This window comes from Rhinatrema bivittatum, chromosome 4 (assembly GCF_901001135.1).
Source record: "Rhinatrema bivittatum chromosome 4, aRhiBiv1.1, whole genome shotgun sequence".
Taxonomy (NCBI): domain Eukaryota; kingdom Metazoa; phylum Chordata; class Amphibia; order Gymnophiona; family Rhinatrematidae; genus Rhinatrema; species Rhinatrema bivittatum.
In genome coordinates this window covers 74933182-74956846 of record NC_042618.1, presented here as the reverse complement: position 1 = coordinate 74956846, position 23665 = coordinate 74933182, and the positions used below count along the sequence as shown (strand labels likewise).

General features: G+C 43.0%; 1 protein-coding gene across 1 annotated transcript; it reads right to left on the bottom strand.

Moving 5' to 3' along the window:
• Positions 1-826: 826 nt before the first annotated feature.
• On the bottom strand, positions 827-21876 carry VCPKMT (valosin containing protein lysine methyltransferase). Its single transcript, XM_029598368.1, has 6 exons — positions 21331-21876; positions 17226-17336; positions 15847-15919; positions 13669-13788; positions 8187-8293; positions 827-3498 (listed from the first exon to the last, which is right to left on the bottom strand). The coding sequence occupies exons 1-5, from the start codon at positions 21618-21620 to the stop codon at positions 8192-8194; spliced, it is 696 nt and encodes a 231-aa protein (XP_029454228.1). The 5' UTR covers positions 21621-21876; the 3' UTR covers positions 827-3498; positions 8187-8191.
• Between the last annotated feature and the right edge of the window lie 1789 nt (positions 21877-23665).

The following is a 23665-nucleotide window of genomic DNA, read 5'->3' as shown; positions in this document are numbered from 1 at the left end:
TACCTACATACATACTTACATTTTCACAAAGCAATTAGGTGTGCATAGCTCATTGGGAGTTAAGGACAAAACCAGTTAGGAAGGACAAAAGAATACTATTAAAAAGAAAATCTATTCACATTTACCAGAAATAAACTTTATTAAACAGAATATCTGAACACACAGCAGCACTACAGTTTGTGCAATGTGAACCGAGTGGCCTTCCACTGCACACTGTGTAACATTCATAGTGTGATACGGAACAATCAATGGAGAAAGCTAGGGGGAAATTAAATCTAAGTGTGCTGTCTCTCATGGGTCTGATCATTTATTCATCTAAATTAAATATGATGGAATTAAGTAAACCACTACAGAAAATATGTAAAATGAAGATTTGATGCCGTAGGTTCAGAATGACAGCGCAATAGACTGGGAAACTACACCAAATCAAAATCCAGGACATATAAAAATTTAAATTACAGGTTTAGTAATCTCTGAAAGCCAATGATGCAGTCCCCCTTCTAAGGGCAGGCACTTTGTATAAAATCCTGAGTGGAAGACTGAAACAGTTTCATCGGCAGTGCCTAAGGTACAGAACATGCCTTCCACTAGGCCCCAGTGGGGAACGTATGCCGAGGAAGAATTTAATTTAAAATACCCTATTATTCTGTTCTTATGATAAGTTTAGGAGCACAAGCAGGGCCAGCGCCACCTTTTCTGCTGCCCTGTGCAAATGATTAACTTCCCTCTATTTCAAGTCTGATTTTTTTCCTCTCCTCCATCCCCAGAAAGCTCCCCCCACATCACCTCCCCTTACATCCCCACCCCCTGAAAAGCTTCTCTCACATCTCCTTGCCACCACCTTTAGAAATGTGAAAATGATTCCCCCCCCCCCCCCCGGTCCCAGTGGATTCTAATGAAATCTGTCAAGGGCTTCTCTTTTTCCCTCCGACAATAACGTTGTGCGTGGCTGAACCCTCTTTAAGGTGCGGTGGGGTTCGAGTGCTGTCACCAGATGTCCATTAGGTAAATCTGGGATCCCTGTTCCCCACAGCGCCAACAGTGAGCAGGCAGTTCATTTGCTGAGGGGGGGGGGGAAGGGGGCGGGAAGGTTTGGTTGTCTGTTGAACTGTCCCCATGAAAAAAAAACTGTTGTAATCTAATCTATTCTCAAACTATACCTAAAAGCACAATCTTGCTACCACAAAATATTTCAGACCGGGTACAAAAGTCTCAAGGCTGGCAGGTACATCCTGCATACAAGAAAAATTTATGACCCAGAAAAATTGAAATTGGCCAACAAATCCAGTCAACATGTAAATCCTGTGTGGGAGACTCGTCTGTTTGAGCTGGGGCCCCGGATATTTTACACTGACGAGTTATTACTCCCCATCAGATAAATACAAGTTTCCAACTTTTGATGTCTCTAGCATGCTTTTCTGCTTCACCCTCTCTTTTCTCATTTTTTGTTTTCTCTCTGAGGTGTCCTTTTTTGTTCTGATTCTCTCACTTCTTTGTCTTTCCCTCAGAGAGGATACTTTGATACTTTCTTTGAGCTCTGCTCGTCTCCTCTTCCTTTCTGCTTCCCTTTCACCATTCTTCCACCACTTCCTCCTACCTTAATAAGTTCTTGGATTCCTCCCCCACTCAAAAAATAAAATCCAGGGTTCTTCTCTCAACCCCCATCCCGTCTTTTCTGTTGCTTCCCCCATCCACCCTGGGTCCATTCTCCACTTCCACCAACTAATCCGATCTCTTTCCCTCTCCCTCTATCCTTATTCCCTGCCTCCCTCCCCCAGGTCCCTGATCTCACACCTCTCTCTCTCTCTCCTTGCACCTCTTCCCTTCTATCCTGGGTCCTAGCTCCCTCCCCTCCATTCCAAGTTTGATCTTTCCTCTCCTCAATCCCCGGAAAGCTCCCCCACATCACCTCCCATCAACCCAAAGAAAGCTCTCCTTACATTCCCACAACCTTCAGAGAGTTCTCCCCAAATCACCCATTCTCTTCCCCTACACAAAGTTATTCCCTGTATTCTTCTCTCTGTCCCCCCCCCACACCTCAATAAACTACCCATGGCAAGCTGTGGCCACAGTCTCCTCTCTCTTCTCCCCACTCTCAAAACAAGGATCTCCTTGCATTTTCTCCCCTCCTTCTGCAAAGCTATAGCTGCATTCTCCTCTGCTCAGCTTTGTAAGATGCCATCAGATTGCCTCCATGGCGCCCCCAATTGTCTCTGTCCCACGATCCCTACCCAGCTTGCCTTCAAGCTCTCACTGCTGCTTCAGATGCAGGAAAAGTGATGCTTAACAGAATATCAAGGTCACGTGCGAGGCCAGACCCACAGAATGAGCTTTGCCAATCTCATGGCTCATACTGCAGGACTATCCCAGCACACAAGCCCATCCTCACCACACTGGCTTAGCCTTTCTATTGGCTGGACAGTATAGGGCTGGCAGCAACAGTGAACGGCAGAGCTTAGTAGGAAACAAACAAAAAAAAAAAGATACAGGCCGCTGCTGCTCAGTTCCATTTATGGTGATAGTGGTGGGGGAGGGGGAAGGTTTTGAGTCCACTCACACCTTGCTCCTTGTTGACTGTGGGTGGCCTCCTCCATTCCTAATCTCACATAATGAATCATCCCACTATCTACCCCCCAAATCTGCCATCTTGTGCAGTTGCACGGTTTGCACACCTGATAGTGCCGGCCCTGAGCACATACCTCAAGTTCAAGATAAGTGGGGCAAGTCTGCTTTAACAGTTCAGTTGTCCTGTCCTCATCTCTTTCATCAGAACGATGAACATATTTCAGCTCAGGTTTTAACAGATTTTTCCTGCTTTAAACGCTATGTCAGTCAGCCTGCCCAGGCAACCTAAATTTTCTTGCTCACTATGGGCATTTCCTCCAAGCTTAAACCTCTTAGCACTGCTCTTGCATCCATAAGAGTTTTCTGCAGTAGCTGCAGTTGCTTTTTCTCCCTCCACTGAGTCCATGCACCCGATACCTGCGAGGTGTCCAAGCCCCACCAGAAAAGAGCCTAGAACCAGAATCTCCTGTGCTGTATCGCTCTGCCCAAGTCACAGGGCCAGCCCCACACAGCAGACTCTTAAACATAACTGGTGGCAAGATGATCAAAAACATAGGGAACATAGTGAATTCTTCAGGAAGAAAGGTCATGTTTTCCCAAGAATCATGGACAATAGGTCCTGGAAAGCAAGGAAAGGGGTTGAGGGTATCCTTTTATGCTACAGTCCTGTAGAAAAATAAATACATAAAAAGAGAAGAGGAGGTTGCAGCCTCTGTCAGGTGGATGCTGTCTTTAAACCCAGGAAAGTTCACAAGCTCTCAGCATACAGTGACCTTTCTTTTTCCTTCAGCCCATGCTTGAAAATGTTCCTTACGTAAGCCAGGAAGAACTCTGAAGAAAGTGGGTGGTTCTGGCTTCTCGCTCGCCTCTTAACTTACCCCCATTCACCAGAAAAGTAAGTTGAGACAAATTAAGGTTCCATTAAGAAAAATTCTGTAAGAGAAAAAAAACAATTTTTCAAATTCATTTTGGATTGAAGAAATTTACTGACGTGCATCAGGTTCAATCTTAACCCCAGAGTCTACTTAACTATTTATTCTGTAATAAGCATTAGGCAAAGGGGGTAAAATGAAGCAATTCAAGCCCTACAGATTCCAGAGGTTTGAGATGATGTGCGGGCGATGGTGATATCAGGTTTACCGGTGCAAGGTTTTAACTTAAGAAACAAAACATGCTAGCACTGCCCGAGGTGTCACCGACTCCAGCTTCCCCAAAGTAAAAAAAAAAAAAAAGGTACTTGAAAATTGCGCAGAACATATATTTTGCATTAATTAGAGTTATAATTTATTTTTGGACACTCAGTCAGTATTCAAAAGCTGAGTTTTAAATATTTCTCCTTTCTTCTTCTCTCCCTAACCCACTGGGAATGCTGTTCCCTTCTCCTTCGTCCAGATCAGAACAAAACATCGCCAACTCCTGCTCTTCTGGGCCCAGTGGGACACCAAGTTTATCTTCCCTCTTTGGGCCCGGCAGCGATGCTCCCGTGTCCTGGAAATGAGACAGCAGGAGAATGAAGGAGAGAGGTGCGTGCTTTACACGCACAGATCCACTGCTGAATTCTGATGCTGCCTCTCCTCTTCCCAATGCTTCTTGCCCTCATCGATTGCTGGTAAGGAGGGAGGGAGATACTGGACGAGAGGGGGCAGAGAGGGGTGGGGAAGAAAGGGGATCACATGTTTGCTGAGTGGGGGTGGAGGTAAGATCTGGGCATGGAGGAGTAGAGGTGCTGTTAGGTAAGGGAGGGATGGGGGAAGAATGATACCAGGTGGTGGTGCTACTAGACGGGGGAGATAGGGGGAGTCAGGAGTTTGCTAAGCAGGAAGGGGTGGGAAAGAGGTAGTTGGGGAATCAGCCTGGCAAAGAAACAAAGAGAGGTGAGCGTAAGTAAGAGGGAGTCGGGAATGCTAGGCAGAGATACACGTGTGCAAGGAGATGACAAAGTTGGGGGAACACGGAGGGGGAGTGATGGGGAGCAAAGCAAAAATGTGTCAGTTTTAGGAATGTGCATTTCTTCCATATTTGTACTTTGCTTAGAGTAGGAGGAAATGCATTTCTGTTTCTAGTTCTCCAGTTTTGCACTGCATGCAGAGGGGCCTCTCGGAGTTTCCATTCCAGGTTTTGTCTCCACATTTGTAATTTGATATCTTTTATTCTGTATTTGGTGAAGGTCAGTCTGTGTTCTGTGTGTGTGAGCGAGGTGAGGTATTTTAGTAGAATGTAGGGATTTGTATCAATTTTATTTATTGTGTTTTAAGAACATAAGAAATTGCCATTCTGGGTCAGACCAAGAGTCCATCAAGCCCAGCATCCTGTTTCCAACAGTGGCCAAGCCAGGTTACAAGTACCTGGCAAGTACCCAAACACTAAGTAGATCTCATGCTACTGATGCCAGTAATAGCAGTGGCTATTTTCTAAGTCAACTTGATTAATAGCAGGTAATGGACTTCTCCAAGAACTTATCCAAACCTTTTTTAAACCCAGCTACACTAACTGCACTAACCACATCCCTTGGCAACAAATTCCAGAGTTTAATTGTGTGTTGAGTGAAAAAGAATTTTCTCGATTAGTTTTAAATGTGCTACTTGCTAACTTCATGGAGTGCCCCCTAGTCCTTCTATTATTTGAAAAAGTAAATAACAGATTCACATTTACCCGTTCTAGACCTCTCATGACTTTAAAGACCTCTATCATATCCCTCCCCCCCCCACCCCGCCCCCCAACCATCTCTTCTCCAAGCTGAACAGCCCTAACCTCTTTATTCTTTACTCATAGGGGAGCAGTTCCATCTCCTTTATCATTTTGGTTGCCCTTCTCTGTACCTTCTCCATCGCAATTATATCTTTCTTGAGATGTGGCGACCAGAATTGTACACAGTATTCAAGGTGCGGTCTCACCATGGAGCGATACAGAGGCATTATGACATTTTCCGTATTATTCACCATTCCCTTTCTAATAATTCCCAACATTCTGTTTGCTTTTTTGACTGCCACAGCACATTGAGCTGACGATTTTAAAGTATTATCCATTATGACGCCTAGATCTCTTTCCTGGGTGGTAGCTCCTAATATGGAACCTAACATTGTGTAACTATGGCATAGGTTATTTTTCCCTATATGCATCACCTTGCACTTATCCACATTAAATTTCATCTGCCATTTGGATGCCCAATTTTCCAGTCTCACAAGGTCCTCCTGCAATTTATCACAATCAATAGAATATGCATTGGTAATATACTGCTGCTTTTGCATAGGTAGGATTGTTGCTGATTGAGTCCTTGGAGTTAGTGCTCTTCTGGTATTGCTGGTTTGCTACACAAGTGCCGAGTATTTTTTTCTTGCAGGTTTTGTATTATTTTACATTGCGCCTTGTAGTAGAGAGAGGTTGTATCATTGTTACTGAGCATTGGGAGCAGCATGAGGAAAAGGTCTTAGCTCATTGTTGGCGAGCAGGGAATTCCTGTGGATACAGAGTATTCGTTTATATTTAACCCCATGATGGTCATGTGTTCAACATGTTACATATGTAAGCATCATTTGTCAGGTGTGTCCCAACAGAAAAAGGTTAAGAACCACTGGGTTAGAGCAATGGGCTGAGAACCAGGGAAGTCAGGGTTCATATCTCACTTCTCCTACTGACACTCCTTGGGACCTTATGCAAGTTACTATCTCCCATTGCCTCAGATAACCATTTAGATTGTAAGCTCTTTGTAATATCTGAATATTTATCACCATTATACAGCACTGTGTACCACCACTAGCACTACAAAATCAGTATTATTATTATTATATTCAGCATTGTCTGGGTATCGTTACATACACAAGTATGTTCAGTAGTAGACAGACTACATGTGCCTTACGTTCTGCTGTATATCTGGGAAAGATTCTTTCAAACGGGTGCACATACATGCGTGTGTCGGCACACACCCAGGTACACAGCAATTTTATAACATGCACACACACATACATGCGCCTGTAATAAAATAGCCTAGGCGCCCGTATGTGTGTGTGTGCCTAATTTTAAGCTTGGGCGCACCCAGCAGCAGTTGGCTTACGGACATGCAAGAGAGGGTATTTTATAGGAGCGGGTCCACCTGAGGATCAGTTTCACCAGTTAGTCCACCAGTTAGCCCAGTGTTCAGCTAGATCTTCCAAACCCCTCTGGTTTGTTAGCCTGCACCCCTCCCCAGTTAAACCAGACCCCTCAAACACTTCCTAGATACCTGTTACACCTCCTCCAGAGCAGAATTAAAAGTCATGCGGGACTGGACCTGGACTTGTGCGCACATCTCTTGGCCCCACCCTGCCCCTTTTTTTGCTCCATGTGAGATCTTCGCACATTGGATCTTGCACGCGCATGTAGGTGGCTTATAAATTTGGGTGGACACGTCTCCCAATTTTGGCACACTCCCAGCTTTTAAACTCCACCTTTATGTGCATAACTTTCCCTGGATAAATGTGCCACTCATCAGCTTGCTAAATCTCGACTTCTCAGTGTTTACTCTTATAAATCATATTAACACAAACAACTTTCACTCAAAGAACAAAGTGTTTCTTGTTTCATTTTTCTCTAAGAAAAATATCGCCAATCCCAGTATCTTCACTACAGATGGAAATGGCCATAATTCTAACTCACATCAAAAGCAAATTCAGTAACTACCCACTGTAAACTCTATTCCAACAGCAAGCATGAAAGCTCACAGCCCTGATGGTTTCCAATATCCTGCATATTAGAAAAAGATATTCAGCCACCGACTAACTTCTCTCTTTTTCCAGTGTGACCATATATTAAGACTGCACCAGCATAAGGCCCAGTTGTTGGGAAAATTCAATCAGCAATTCACTAAACCATTACTTAGTCTATCTCCTTACATTTTGCACAAGCACACAGCTCTCTATAAAGGCCAAGAGTAAAGAATCCTATGGAGGTACATCCTCCAAACACAAAGCGTACCACACAAGCCTCCAAAATAGGAAAAGGAGATTCACTTAGAGCTCACAGCTATTCATGTTTATTTTAAAGATACCTTTACGTGCCACATGACGCATGGTGCAGAATGGTTTCATAAGTAAATGTGCGCTTTCTTCTCCTATACTTACAAGTTCACAATTTGGAAGACAGGTGCTGGAAGCTAGAGGTGACAGTAGGGGATAATAGAAACCTCTATGTCTTGAATTGCAGGATGCTGGCTTCCATAATACAGCAGAGTCATAAAAGGCTTTCAGCATCCCCACTACAAAATGGTTCCAGAACCCCTGCCTTCGAAAGGCTGAGACAGAAAGGTGTTCACAGTGGTGCAGAAGGGTTTAGAAAGTCCTTCATGTCACGTGTTGTAATATACCCTAGACAGGTTCTTCTCGTCATCTTGGATGATGAGAATATGTATAAGCCTTACTTCTCTTACAGGTCTGGGTGTGAAACGTTCTCCATGCAAGACAGAGGAATATCCTGCTTTCTATTACAGCTCACTACCATTTTATGCCCTCTCCATATTCGCCACAATTGCAGAGCTCGTCCGTCACATGGGAGGGAGGGAAGAAAGATGAAAGTCACAAGGAAGCAAACCGATTCTGCACACCTATGTTACATTTTCCCAAAAAATGTGCAAACTGAAAATACTTTACCTGTCCTATTTCTTCCTGATGTGTAAAATGTGAATGTCCTCACTTCGGTACTCCTCGTTCTGCTTCTCCAGTGGCACTTTTTCTAAATCAAAGTTCATCTGTAATAGCTGTAATTGCAATACAATAAGAATAGTCACACTGAGGTTCCAGTGACATTAAAAGGTTCAGATAGTTACCAGCATACGGGATTCACTGCAGATATTTCTTCCTTCTCTACTAGTTAGCCGTCAATGTTGTTTAAGAGGTGAGAAGCTATTGGCCTCTGTAGGCTGGGACAATTTTTCATGCAGCACTGATTTCTGACTTTTAAGGCCTTGTGTGTTAATTATAATCTTCAACCTAAGGGATTTTTTTTTTGGTTATGCCTAAATTAAACATTTTCTTAATCGGAAGCCTGTTAAGCCAACTCTACTTCAGATTAAGAACGGTTTTGTTTTATTATGTAAGAGTAGTCACCATGCTAAAGGCCTTATTTCAAAATTATATCAAATTCTTAATAGTTCCCCTGTATTCAAATATAACCATATGGTAAATTGGGGAAAAGACTAAGTGTGTATTAACTGAGGAAGAATGGAAGGATATTAAAAAAAACAAAACAAAACAAACCACACACATATTAGCAATTCCTCCATTTCTGCTAATCTTATGGAAAATAGCTACAAAGTCTACTTCCGATGGTATCTTATGCCGTATAAGCTTAGTAAGATTCACGTTGGTGCCAATAGGCAAAGTGGGAAAGTATGCCACATATTCGGCAGCAGTGCCCAAAAGTGATGACATACTGGGAAATGATTTGCAAATTGATTAATGCTTTGTTAAACACACGAGTACCCCAAGACCCGAGCATTACTTGTGTGTGCACCCACTGGGTTTACCTGATAAGCAATATACATTTTTCGCGATGTTGTTTGGCAGCCAGATGTGAAATTGTTGCCAATTGGAGGAAAGTCTGCCGAATTATGAATCATTAACCAAGCGGCATTGGGCCTTTACCAGATAGGAAAGCTTACAGCAATGAGGAGGATAATTTACCATCATTTAATGCGGTGTAGAAGCCTTTTGAAAACTGATCTAATGAAAAGGGTCTCTTGCTGCTTCTTGATTTTCCTCATAAGTGTTTGTTTTCATTTTAGGCCTCTGTGTCTGTGCCAATCTAGGTGCAATACTTTTTTCACCTTGTGGGATGGGTTTGGGATGAGGGGAATACGAAGTTTCAGTCATATAAGATCATGCAGAGTGTAAATTATGTTGTAGTAAAATATGCTCTGGATTTTTCTATTCTGCATGCAAGTGCCTTCATGGTCAGAGGTCATCACAAAGCCACGGAATGAGCAGAACCACTGTTCCTTCTGCTGGCCACTGCTCTGACCCGTTCTCCACAGGTCTAGCGAGCATGTTGAAAGGTCGGGGGTATGGCACTTCCTGCTGCAGAGGTTAGCAGGCAGGAAGAGGTCCCTGGGATTTTTGGATATGCTCATAGTACCAGCTACAGTTACCTGAGGGAGGCAGGATGCTGCAGAAAACGGGAGGGGGGGAGAAAGAGGCAGAAGCAGATGCTGGGGAAGAGAAAAACATAGGGCTGGTGGAGGCAAGAGGAAAGAATAAGAGAGGAGGCATTATAGGGACAAGGGATGACGTGAAAAGGAACGAGAGACAAAGAAAAGGTACGGTAGGAAAGAAGAAAGTGAAGTGGGAGGTGTAGGAGAGAGGGCTGAAATATTTGAGGAAAGCTAGAGACGCATGAGAAAGATAGAGCTTGAATCCCTGGTGGTGGTATCAAATACTCTTGGGGGAAATTGTGTTACTGCAGAATTTGCGCAGAATTTTCAGCTGCCCAGTGGGAGGCAAGCGGAGCCCACTCTGTTCACAGCCGAAAAGGAAGGAGGCCTGATGGGCTGCGAAGGGAGCCCAACCTGCTAGCGGCCAGAGACAAGGGAGACGCCAGTGGGCCACGAGCAGAACCCATCCCGCTTGCAGCCAGATTGGAAGGAGGCCCCAGTGGGCTGCAAGCAGAGCCCTTCCCACTCGCGGCTGAAGACTAGGGAGGCACCGGTGGGCCATGAGCAGGTCACGGCTGAGGAGCAGTGAACTGCTGATGACATCACTGCGGCCTGCTATGAGTGTGTGCACAGAATGACAGGCACAGAAGAGCGCGAGTGTGATTTGGAGTTTGAGTGAGGGTGTGTGAGTGCATGTTTGCCAGAGACAGAGGGAGCCTATGTGAGGGGGGAGTGGTGTGCGCGAGAGGACAGAGGGAGTGTGTGTGCGCGAGAGGACAGAGGGAGTGTGGGTGCGCGAGAGGACAGAGGGAGCGTGTATAAAGAGAGCGAGCGCCTTTGTAAGGATGTGTGCTTGAGAGGACAGAGGAGGCCTGAGTGTGTATGTGAATAAAAGAGAGTCTGTATGAAAGGGTGTGGATTTGTACAAGAGCGAATGAGCCTGTGTGAGAGTAGGACACAGAGAGCCTGTGTGAAAGGCAGTATGAGAGAATGGTCAAATTCTAGGAGGGCTGCGGGGTGGAGATAGTGGAGAGTAGAGAACTTAGAGCCTGAGAGCTCAAAGTGAAAGGAGTCTGGCTAAGGGAGTAGGATAGAAGGGGCACTCCTACAGTATACTTATAGGGGAATTGTGCTCAAAATCTTTAAAACCTTGCATCTTTGAGTAATAATTTTTCTGTATTACATTGTAAGTTAATTACTCAAAGACCGTGAGGTATACTGTGTTATTCTGACCACTATCACATATGCAGAATTCCCTCATGAGTACCACAGAAACAGCACCTGGACAGAGGAGGAACAGCATAAGATGGGGAACACTTTCCTCTGATTGCTTGCAAAGATTATGTACACAGCAACAATGCACACCCACACGTGCCCCAGAAAAAGTTAGAGGGAGCATTGACCAGAACCCTCTAATTGCTGCTGCAGCCTTCCTAGTTTTGGGGTGACAATACCGATTAGAAGACAAGATATCGGACAGAACTGCTGAGAAAATTCAAAATGTGAGAAATGCCAGCAGATTTGCCTTTGCACAAAGGGCATTAGTATTGGTATAAGCAGTCAAATGTTCCTGAACTGTGGCACTGTCTGCAGCAGAAGGAAGCGCCCCTTTATCGAAGCAGCAGTGGCTCGCAGTCATTTTAGAAGTTATTACTGTGCAGCTGGGATGCTGCAGAATAAGACCTGGTTTTAAAAAAAAACAAAAAACAGCTATTTTAGGAGAGTTAGCGAATGGCAAATAAATGCCCCGGCAGGCCCTGGCAGCTGTCAGTCACGGTGGACCTGGCTTCCCGTTTCCTTTCAGTTTCACTTTTAACCTTAGCAGAGGCGAGTCTTGTAACGTGTTGTGTTGGACATTTCAGGAATCTTACCTCAGCCATGACATAAGCTCCCAAAATGCACAACATGAAGTCATTTGGGAATGTGTGTGTGTGGGGGGGTGAAGATTAGAGATGAAACCAGAAGCACCGTGTGTGAGATCTTGAGCTCCATGGGGAATAACGTCTGGCATCAAGCGAAAGGCCCGAGTGTGGCAGTGCTCATGCTTTACGCTGTCTGTGGGTGCCCGCCTTATAATTTATCACATCATCTCGTTCTTCTGGACCCCAGCCCCCCCCTCCACCTTTTTACAAGGGAAAGTGAGAGAAGAACCATGAAAAGCCTGGGAAACGGAACTTAAAAATACAAAACAAAAAAAAACGGTTTTCCGTTTTTCTTAACGGTCCCACACCAGCAGAAGACTGATGCAGGAACTGTAATCTACCCTATCTCCCCTACTGTGCCGTGAGGCCAATTCTAGTCCTCGGATGATTGACCCCGCGCCTCTTTATTTACCGGTACTTTCTTTTCAAAAGGTAAAGGGAGTTTCATTAGGGCAGGCACCCTATTTATTTTATATGCACTGGTTTATGACATTTCGTCAATAAAATTCTCACTGAAAGCTAAAAATAAAAAATAAAAAAAAGGAAAAAGGAAAAAGGAAAGGGAGGTCTAATAGGGTCCCCGTGCCTTACAATATCTTAAATTTCTCAGCAATATTTAAAGGCAGCTCTAAGTCAGACCCTTGCGCCTGACCTGGAGCTTCCGACTGGGGGCTAAGCAGGCAGCATGGGCTCCAAAACCACCAATAGGCAAAAGATTTCTGGGGCCTGTCAGTCCAATGACAGAGGAATTAACTGTTCAAAAACAGGAGGCAACTGCAAGATTTGAATGTTGGTTATTTATCCTGCCCGCCCAATAACAATGATGACATGGAGAGCGAGACCCCTTGGTACAAGCTTGGGGAGGTCTCAGGCTGACCAGATATAAAGAACAAAAACAAAAAAGGTCAGAGCTTTGATTAGTTCAACTGGAGGGTGGTGATCGAGGAGAGGGAATGTAAGGAAGGCAATGGGGGCTGCTGGGGGGGTGTTATTTCAAGGGAGGGGGGAGTTGCTTAGGACAGGTTGCTTTAAAGGCAAAGTGGAGAGGAAGGAAGAAGGGGCATCGCCACACAGGTTGTTTGTTTGTTTTTTTAATTTGGATCAGGGGAGCCTTGATCAATGCTTTTACAGGTGGTGGGGATCTCAAAAAACTTTTTTTTTTGGGGGGGGGGGGGGGGGGGGAAGAAGTGAGTTTTGGATCAGTTCGCCCTTTAAATTTTACCATTTGGGCCACTGGGGACTTGCATTAGTGTCACAATGCTCCCATAGTAAAATACCCTCACCTCCTTCAAACGTAATAAAAATAATGGGGCTGATTTTTTTCCCAAATCAACCGCATTATTTTATTTGCATAGGATTAGGTATGCATGAGCTGCTTTGCATGGATTTGCAAAATTCATGCCTACAAATGCCCTGTAAATCAGCTCATTGTAATAGGGGCAGGTTTCAGGCCCAAACATAGCACTAGATCAAGCGACATACAGCATTTAGTGCATGTTAAGTGCTGTTTAATGCGCATTGTAGTAAGCCTAGATTAAATTTGTTACCTGAGACAATGGAGGATTAAGTGACTTGCCCAAGGTCACAAGGAGTGTCAGCGGGATTAGAGAGAGGACCATTGACTGCTATTGATCAGGCTGACTTGAGGAATAGCCACTGCTATTACTGGCATCAGTAGCATGGGTTTGGGTACTTTCCAGGTACTTGTAGACTGGATTGGCCACTGTTGGAAACAGGATGCACAGACCCTTGGTCTGACTCGGTATGGCAATTTCTTATGTTCTAACTCTAGCTTCCCTGGTTCACAGCCTGCAGCTCTTAACCACTAGGTTACTCATCCACTTCATTTGAATCGAAAACTAAATTAGACATTTCTTCCTCTTCTGATATCAACAAGCCCAGGTGCACAGAATTATAGCCATGCTTGATTTCAAGAACAAGGCTAGGAACAAAATGCTGTAGGGCTTGGATGCTTTATGAAGGCTGTTCCACAAAGATACTACATAGACTGTAAATATTCAAAATGTCTACTACCCTATCATAAGCGCAACAAAAGCTCACCTTAAAAAATTCTATTTCTATTTCAGGATTTTTACCCATAGTCCTTTCCTCATAGCAGCATATGATGCACGTATTTGGGCCTGCAAGCTCCTCTAGAGTCTTCACCAATGGCTCTAAAGACTGTGGAAGAAAAACCATGAAGTCATTACTAAGCCTTCACGCACATATTTACATTGCTGTTCTCTGTAAACAACATTTGTCCAGCTGCACTGACTTTGATGTCTAAAACAACCATTTAGTGCCATCTTATTTAAACATATGGGATAGAGTGAAGCCAGATGTCAAATGAAAATTTTCACATGAAGGGAAACAAATCAGCTGTATGCTTTTAATTTTTTTTAGGCTATACAAGCAATGTTGTTACGAAATTTGTAGAAGATATTCCACAATCCAAAGGACAGATTCAAAAAGAATACCTCACAGCAAAGTCGGAATTCTCCAGCATCACTTGGACTCATGCTTGTTCCTTAAAAAAGGGAAAAAAAAAAATCCCAAAACCAGACAGAGAAGAAAAAAATCCCCCCCCCCCCCCCAACAATCTTTTAGTAGTTACAATTAAAGCAGCAGTGATGCGGGCTGGCCCCGTAGCCTGGGCCTAGCCCCGCACACAGCTTAGAGCTCAAGTCTCCCGTCAGGCTGGAAGAATCCGGCGTACTCCAGAGGCAGCGAGTTTGAGCGCCAGAAAGAAGAAAAAAAAACAGTTACTTCAGCAAACCCTGCCAAAAGAATGGAAGACTCCACTCCCAAGGGGAAAAGGCTACCCTTCAGCCTCTCTAAATAGCAAAAGCAACAAACAGAGGCCAAAGAGCACAAGCAACAGAAAATCACAGGAGAACAGCATACTTCAAAGATAAATGTGAAAAACTGAACTAGGAATAATAAATGGTGAATACTACTGCAAATGAATCAATAAATGCAATATTACACCTTGTTACTAAGACTGCACCCAATCCAGTATCACAAGTTTTGGAACCCAATAGGAATGCACGGGATCAAAAAATTAAGGGTCATTTCAGTTGTGCTAATTGTTCATTATGTCCTCAAATGATGCAGATTAGCTCCTCTGTCCATCCAGTTACTGCCAGACAATATGATCTAAAATATTTCACCAACTGTAACTTAATGTCTTGATCAGTGCACCTGTAACCTCATACATTGGGAAGACTGAAAGGAAAATACATAATGCACCTTTGGTAGAACATTGCCAAATGTATAATCATGCTTCTGAAGAACTCAAATTGTGTCCTGAAGTCTGTCAAGCTAAGGAGATTCAGAGCAGAACAGAGATGTATGATTGAGATGAATACAGTGACCCCTGCTGGCCTCAATATGAAATCAGATGTCAGTATTTTTAGGAATATGTTTTTTTGCCTTTCAAACTTTTTTTTTTTTTAAATCATTTTCTGGGTACATATTTTTATTTGTTTTAAGTTTGTGTTTTCTCTCTTATCTTTTTTTCTTTCCTCTTGACTATGTGGTCATATATATCATTTATTTTGCATTTTTAGGTGTCACATCTTATCACTGCGGTATTGACACCGAAGTCTTATATACCCTGAAAAATTCACTGCTAAAACATGATCATGTCAGGATTTTCTATTTTTAATGTTTACTGTTATTACTACACATTCATATATTTTATATAATGTTATTAAAATGTATTTTACAACATGTAATACTGCATTTATTTTGTGGATGTTTATTTTATTGATTCATTTGTAGTATTATTCACTATTTATAATTCCTAGTTCAATTTTTCACATTTGTCTTAGACGTATGCTACTCTCTCTTGTTTTCCAGTAAATTACCAACAAAAAAAAAAAAAAAAAGCAAAGTTTCTTAGTGTTAGAAATACACATCCCATATATGCTCCCCTAACAGTGCCAATAGTAGGCTCACTATAATTTGGATCTTTGCAACTGACTAAAAAATACTTGGACCATGTGTTCTTTTTCCTTTTACATCAGGGCTTCCCAATCATATCCTGGGGACCCCGCAGCCAGTTGGGTTTTCAAGATAGCCACAATGAATAAACCATGAGATAATTTTGCATATAATGAGCCTCCGTGATATGCAAATTTATTTCATGCACATTCATTGCGGATATCCTGAAAACCTGACTGGTTGTGGGGTTCCCAGGACAGGTTTGGCAAAGACTGCCTTACGTTGATCACCCACCTGTTCATAGTAAATGCAGTCCGCCATCAGTATGTAATCTGGGGCAGGTAAAAATTCTGTTATGCTCTCCCCCCTAGAAAAAAAAAGATATATAAAAAGTAAGTCACTTCAAAATTGTATCTGCGTTTGTCAGCTCATATTGCTCAGGGGGTTTTTTGACCTGGCAGTTTCCTCATGCTCCTCTGGACTTCCAGTTTAGTTGGAACTAGGGCTGGAACCTGGCTCTATTTATTCACAGCTGAATAAGGATTTTCCTCTATTCTATATCCCCTCCCAAATCACTCAGGGGCCGATGCAATACAGGTGCATAGAAAGCGGGCGCTGAACAGTCAGCGCCCGCTCTCTCAATGCGCGCATGGTGCCCCAAAGGGGGGGGGAGGGGGTGCCATGCAATATTTAAATTAGGGGATTGCGGCAGCCTGTCTGCCAGTAATGAAAACGGCCCCCGAGTTTATCAGCAGCCATTTTCATTACTGGCAGACGGCCGGTTATGAAAACAGACGCCGAGTTTACTGGCGTCAGTCTTCATAACTCGGTCTGCAGAGTTGTTTTTTTTTTTTTTTTTTTCTTTGATAAAGTACAGAAAAGCAGTTTTTTTCTGCTTTTCTGTACTTCTTTTCAATGCGCTCAGCTATTAACTTAATTTCTGAGCGATAAATGTGCGTCAGACACGCACATTTATCTTTTTACATTGGGACTGAATGAGTAATAGGCTCATGCATGTGATAAGTGCTCTCTCAATCACTCCACGTTAGATGCGGGTAAAATAGGCGCTAATCACCTTATCGCATTAGGGGATTGATTAGCGCCTATTTTACCCGCGTCTAACTGCTCGTTAAAAGTGCGCTCAGCTCAGTGCACCATATTGCATCGGCTCCTAGTCAGTCTTGGCAGTGAGAGTCCTCAGCCAGGGGCCATGGACCTAGGCACTTTCTTGAACCCTGCAATCATGGGGCCTAAATTCAGCCACTAGGCATTACCATTGTGTGAGGACTATGACTTCCTTCCTCCAGGGTCTATGAACACTGCCTCTGCAGCACCACCAGCTGACACAGGGTGCAGAAGACCTAAGCCAGGAATCAAGCCACTGAGCTTGCCTCACTGCCTGTGTTCCCACTAAGTTATGCAGGAGAATGCTGAAAACATTTTCCCCCGTCAGACAAACTCTGGTCATTTCAAGTTTATACTCCGCAAGCCCTCACAAAGTAGGTAGCCCCACACGGTTTAAGTCATGACGACCTGCAGCATGCCTGGGGAAAACAGTGTCAATGGTCGTCTCTCACACACCTTAAGGAAAACACTGCCCATTGTTACATTTTTCAGTTAATCTGAATTGTTAATGAATCATTCATTGAGTGTATAAAAAAGTATATACAAACCATTTTAGTACCTTGGCTTGAATGGAACCAGTAATAAGTTGCTTGTTATTTTCAATATTAACCTTCATCAAGTCTTGCATGTCTTCAAGATCTGTGATGGTTACATCTGCCCTAACATCCCCCCATCCCCAGAAAACAGCATGTTATAAAAGTTAATCTGCAAACAGACACCACTTATTAAATCACACATCCTATACAAACTGCTTAGTGCAATGTACAGCAGTAAGAAACAACAATATGGAACAATTTAAAGCATCAGGACATCAGATGTCAGGAAAAAACTCTATGGCCTATCTTGTCTGCCCATCCGCCCAACTAATTTAGGGCCCTATTTACTAAGCATTTTTCCCCCAACAGCACAAAATGGGAGAAAACATTTACAGGCCGATGCAATATCATCACGTAAAAAATGTGCATCCAAACTGGGTGCATGTTTTTTTGAACGCGTGCATATCCACCTCTCCTGGGAGCTTGATGCAATAGGCAAATGAGCTGCCGTGCTAAAAAGGTTGCACAATGGATAATTTGTGCGTCCCTATCGTTCTGCATTGGGCACCCAGAACAGTGGCTGTGCACCTCAACAGCCTGGCCAGAAGTGTTCCCGACCCCACCACCTTCACCCTGCAGGGCTGTTCCTGATTGGTCCTTTTCACTGACACTTGTCTGTGAAAGGACCAATCCCCTTTCAGGACAGCCTTCTGAAAGGGGAATGGGTCCTTTCACTGACATGTGACAGTGAATGGACCAATTGGCAGTAAGTGAAGGAGTGAATAAATTAAGTACCCGACACTTAATATGAATTTATTCACGCCTTCAATTGTGCCAGATCTTGGGGACACTGCTTTCTGTGGTTCCTCCTACTGTATCACGACAACACAAATAAGAGGAACCACAGAAAGCTGGGGGTTTTTTGTCGCGCCCTTGAGCAACACATGCTTTAGCATCTGCTTCCAGGCAGGCATTAAATTTGTCGCATTAAAATAGGTGCCTTGGCTACGCAGCAATTTTTGGCATTGCAAGTTAATAGCCTCATCTACCTGGAATTTGCATTGGATGAGCACGTGCTCATCTACCTGGAATTTGCATTGGATTAGGTACCGGTACGTGCTCGACTGAATGCACGTTTTGGACATGCTAATCCCCGTATTGCATCAGGCATAAGTCTAGAGTGTCCAAAGCTCATGTTAAGCAGCGTGCTGACCTGAGCGCCCGATATTGCATCGGCCTGTTAGTAAATGACTCCCTTAACTTTACAATTCCCAGCTTCCAGCATGCTGCTCCTAACTAAGAAAATGCAGCTTTCTGGTAGCTGGATTTTTTCTTGCAGTTATTATCCTAAGAAAATTAACCAGTAGTACTGAGACAGATAGTTGCTTGTTATTTTGTAGTGAGGGAAAGGAAGGTGATTTTTAGATATAACTTACTAAAAACTAAAGTTTCTTAATAACAGAAAACCAACAACCCTATTCTATATCTCAGTTCATGTCCAGCAAATAAAAAAGAAATTGGGGTTTTACAACTCCCTGTTAGCATAAATGTCGAGTTTAATCTCACTTGATTGTGGAATACTTTAGATGAACTTCTTTGCAGACTGGATGGTTGATGAAGCAACTGCTGAGGCTTGGGATATCTGATTATTTCCTGTGCTCTCATGGGTCTGTGAGTTTATTCAGAATAAAAATTCCCTCTCTTTTCTGAATAAACTCACAGCAGATCTTTTGAAAATTTCCTCTAGTTTATCCTAATCCCAGGTACTATTATTTATACTGTTCATCTAGCTTGAAATATAACTCCACCTTTCAGCTGTGTGATTTAGAATAGGCATGTGACATGTCCATGCAACTACTCCATGCAACTACAGATTTTCCCAGGGGTGGGGAGGAGAGGCTGGAGCATAAAATAAAAGTAACATAAAATAATATAAATACACAATATTACTATTGCAAGTAATATAAGCAAAATCAGTGCATACACATTTACATGACACATTTAGATTCTAATACTCTATAAGCAACAGAAACACACAGAAAATCCCCTAATTAAGCATCTGGCCCCTCCCATAGGTGGGGGTTTACATACACTTAAAAGCAATTGGCTACAAAACCCCTAGCCAGAATACCAATCAGGATGCTCAATATCCCTGCATAACATTTACAGCAGTTTCAAGGAGCATACTATACTATCCCTGTCAAGCTGATTAAAAAGATCAATTACTCCACCTCCACACTTAACGATGGGGGAAAAAGAAAAACCTTTACTTTTTCAGGTCCCATATTACTCCAGGTTAAAGGTCTTCCAAAATAACCAGTAGCTTATATGTTCCTGAAATCTGTTCATGTTTACTTCAAATTCAAATGATTCTAACAGGTAAGAATGTCATGGTATATTATGTCTAATCTGTGATTATAAGAATGGGCAGTTGCTTCCCAGCAGAGCCTTAAAACAAAAAGGCCTGCTGTTATTTGATGCAAGCTGGTGATACTAAAAGATTCCTTAATTAGTCTTCTTTATTTTTAATTTTGTTCCTTATGAGGAATCTAGTTTATTCCAGAACCTTTCAGTGTAGATGGATGCTTATCTTCTAGTCACACTTTTCTAACTTGGGACACAAAAATCTTAGGAGGCAAGAAAACACACTGAACCGGGGCCAGCTCTAGGGAAAATGGGACCCTGGGCAAAAATGGACTCCCTTCCAGCTCATTTTCTTTGGTGCTAATGGGTGATGCCAATGGTGCCCAGGGCACCTCTCAGCTCATCCACCCTGGGTGATAGCCCAGCGTTCCCTACCCAAAGACCAGCACCGTATTGAACCAAAGAGGCCACATCTTAAAGATGTATATCTTAGATTTCTTTCTAAACAGTGGTTAACAGTAGATATGTTAACAGCTATTTAAAAAATATATATTTTTTCTTCCAGAAGTCTGCCATTATTCTTCTCTTGCCACAACCACTGTCATGTAACAGCTCTCAACCAATGGGCTATCATTCTTCCTTTCTCAATCTGCTTCTGTTCTTGTAACCCTGTTACAGGGGGCAATCACAGTAAAAATGGGAAAGTAATATAGAAATGGGTTAAGGAAAACAGAAGCACTAACTGCTTGTGTTAAATAAAACTTGCTAAGAGAAGAACAAGTCTTGCAAAGAAGCAATGTAACTGGGAGTGGGGGATTTTTTTTTTACCCCTTGTAGCAGGCCAGCTTTAACAAAAAGAAATGTTTTACATGCTATGAACTTGAGAACTAATAAAATGGACTACAGGGATTTCAGTCTCTAATTAGTATTCTGGTAATGACAAGGCAGAAAGGGGAAATGGGGACACCAGCCCCCCCCCCCCCTGAATTCTATGAAAAATGGTCTATATAGCTCACTTTCTATGCTCTATAAGCTTCTCCTACTAGCAGCAAATTTTAACAGCAGTAAGCAGCACCACTGTTTTAGAATTGGCTATTTTTTTATTTTTTTTTTAGAAGTATCCTTCTGTCAATTCTGTGTAACATCCATCTAGGCATGTAATTCTTCCAAACATTGACCTCACTGTTTTAGCTCAAAGCTTATTATTTATGTTGTGTCTTGTCTTCACTAGACTGCAAGTTCCAAGGCGCAGTGAGGGTCCGTTTTATCTCTGTATGTGTTTACAAATGATGAGAACATCAGGAGACTAGTCTAGTGGTCATCTACATTTTGTAATTCTTTATTTATACCATCATATACGAATGTGTCATGCCAACAAAGTTTCCAGAACTTGAAGAGAAATTAAACACAGTCCGAAAGCTCTATGATTCCAGAAGAATAACCTGGTGTGGTGGGTTGGGTGTATAACCTAGTTAATCAAACAGGTCGAATTCAGTCTACCTACGCCGATCAAGGGAGGATATCAAAAGCCTTCCTTTGCGGCCAGCGCCATATCAACATGTAACTTATTTTGTTCAATACTACAAAAATGCCGGTAATTACAAGAAATTATTAGTAGCATCGCTACTGATTCTGTGATGGGAGGTGCGTGGTTGTTCCTGCATCTCTATGAGACCCCATCCCCATATAGATTTACTCCGGGCTTTTTTGCAAAGTTCTGCGAGCGACATGGCCCGAGTGAGTCTGAGCTTACCCGTGAGCGGCCGCCATGAGCCCCACCAGCCCGGTACCGGCACCCAACTCCAGCACCGAGCATCGCCGCAACCCCAGCCCGGCTTCCAGGTACTTGGCAAGAACAATAGCAGCGTCCCACACCACGGTGCCCACGTCCCCCGCGCTCATCTGCTGAATGCTGAGCACCGAACCGTCCACCATCTCCAGCTCCCTGCAGAAACTTCTCCACTCGGCTGCCATGCTCCTTCCCGGCCGCCGGCCCGCGCTTAGTGATGACGTACGCGGAGGCCCTAGACCCTCGCGTGCCATAGGCAGGGCTTGGCCCGCAGTCTTCCGGGTCCCGCCTGCTTGCGTTGGAGCCGCTTTAGTCCTCAGCACGCGAAAGGAGGAAAGACAGGTGTGGTCTAACGTTTTCGCTCCAGAAAGAAATGTGGTTGCTTGTTATTAAGCCAAATTGTGTATCCATGAGCGTACAGTAAAAACAATAGGTCTTATTTTCTCTGGCTTTTCAAATCTAAATTTCGGGAACTTAATTCTGAGCTTTTAGCATTTTAAACCCATATACTTCCTTGCTTTGGTGTCAGTGGGGTGCAGTGACATTTATAGCGAGGGAGTCAGTTTCTCTCCCACATGCGCCTCCCGTCCCTGGTCTATATCAGAGTCTCACTCTCTCACCCCCTCTCCCTTAAGCTTCAACCACATGGAACCCACCTGCCATTAGGCCTGTAGTAACTAATGGGTGTGGGCTTGGCTCTCAGAAAGCCATGAATGAGGCTGGAGGTACATTTGTTATTTGCCCATCAAGAGGATCTCAACAAGATCTGCAATTTCCTGTGTCTTTCACAGGTCCCATTATGGCCCAACCACTCTACAAGACCCTGACTCTGCCTAGAGCTTCAAGAAACCCTCTTGCATATTAACTTCATCCTTGTCTATTCCCTAGGTCACAGGCAGCATTGTCATGAAGCACAACTTGTCATGAAACAAGCCTTCCCAGATCCCAATTGAATGATAGCTACTTTTATAAGAGACCTCACAATATAATGTAAATAATCCCAACTACTCAGTTATTTTACTCTAATTCTCTCCCCAGTTATAAGATCCTTGTTGTAATGTAACTTTCTGATCTCTCTGCACTTGTTTATGTTCCATTTTTTTGTTCACACCCCTTGTTATATGTAAACCGGCATGATGTGGTTTCTAATCACGAATACCGGTATAGAAAAACTCTAAATAAATAAATAAATAAATGAATAAACATGGCATAGTAAACTTCCTATAGCAAAACAGCACTTAAACTACAACTTTACCTAGGAAAAGGCAACACTGCAAATATTACGTGAGGCTCTAAAACACCACTATATCTCTTATTTAGAAAACAAAACAAGCCAGGCTGCCTAAAATACCTGTAAAATTTAAAAAAATCCATGTATCTAAAAATATTGTACAAAAGCTTTTAAAACTACATAAGTCCCTTCGGATGTCTGATCAGAGACATTCACATCTAAAGACTGGTCCTATATTGTCTCAGTAACTAATATACAGTAAAAACTATTACAGCCTGCCAAGAATACAGTTTACCCCAAGAGACAGATTGTGCCATTTCAACACAACACTAACTCCCAGGACTCAACAGCAACAACCCTACCCAGGAAAGAGCAGCACTGCAACTTTATATCAGGACCTAGAAGACTTAATACACCTCCTATTGAAAAAAGAACAAGACGGACTGCTATAGACCCCCTAGAAACCCTCACCCCGATTACACATACAGAAAACAGACAGACCCTTACCAAAGACAAAATAAGGGACCAACAAACAACCAAATAAATATAAATCATAAAATAAAACCATACTAATAAAAAGAAAAAAAAATTAGAAACTGATGAATAGAACATCCAATAATTAAAACCTCATAAAAAAAAGTTTGTAAAATACCAATAAATCACTTCAAAACAGCAAACATATCAAATAAATTCAATAATAAAAGTAATAAGGATTTAAAAAATCTCCCTCTTCATACCTGGGATGTTTTTATTTCCAGCCAATCAGATTGTTGTGGATTGGGAGATGGAGAGCTGTACAAACGTTATCCTCTCATGCATGCATGCACGCACACACACACACACACACACACACACTCTCTCTCTCACCTACAGGCAGTCATCCACCTACACACTGACAGTCACACATGCTATCACACTCACACAGGCTCACAACCTCCCATACATACACACATAGCCTCTCACCCACAAGCATGAACCCAGGCTATCACCCACCCACCCAGGTAGTCATCCACATACAGGAAGTCATGCACCCATGACCACACAGTCACACACACACACTGGCTCTCA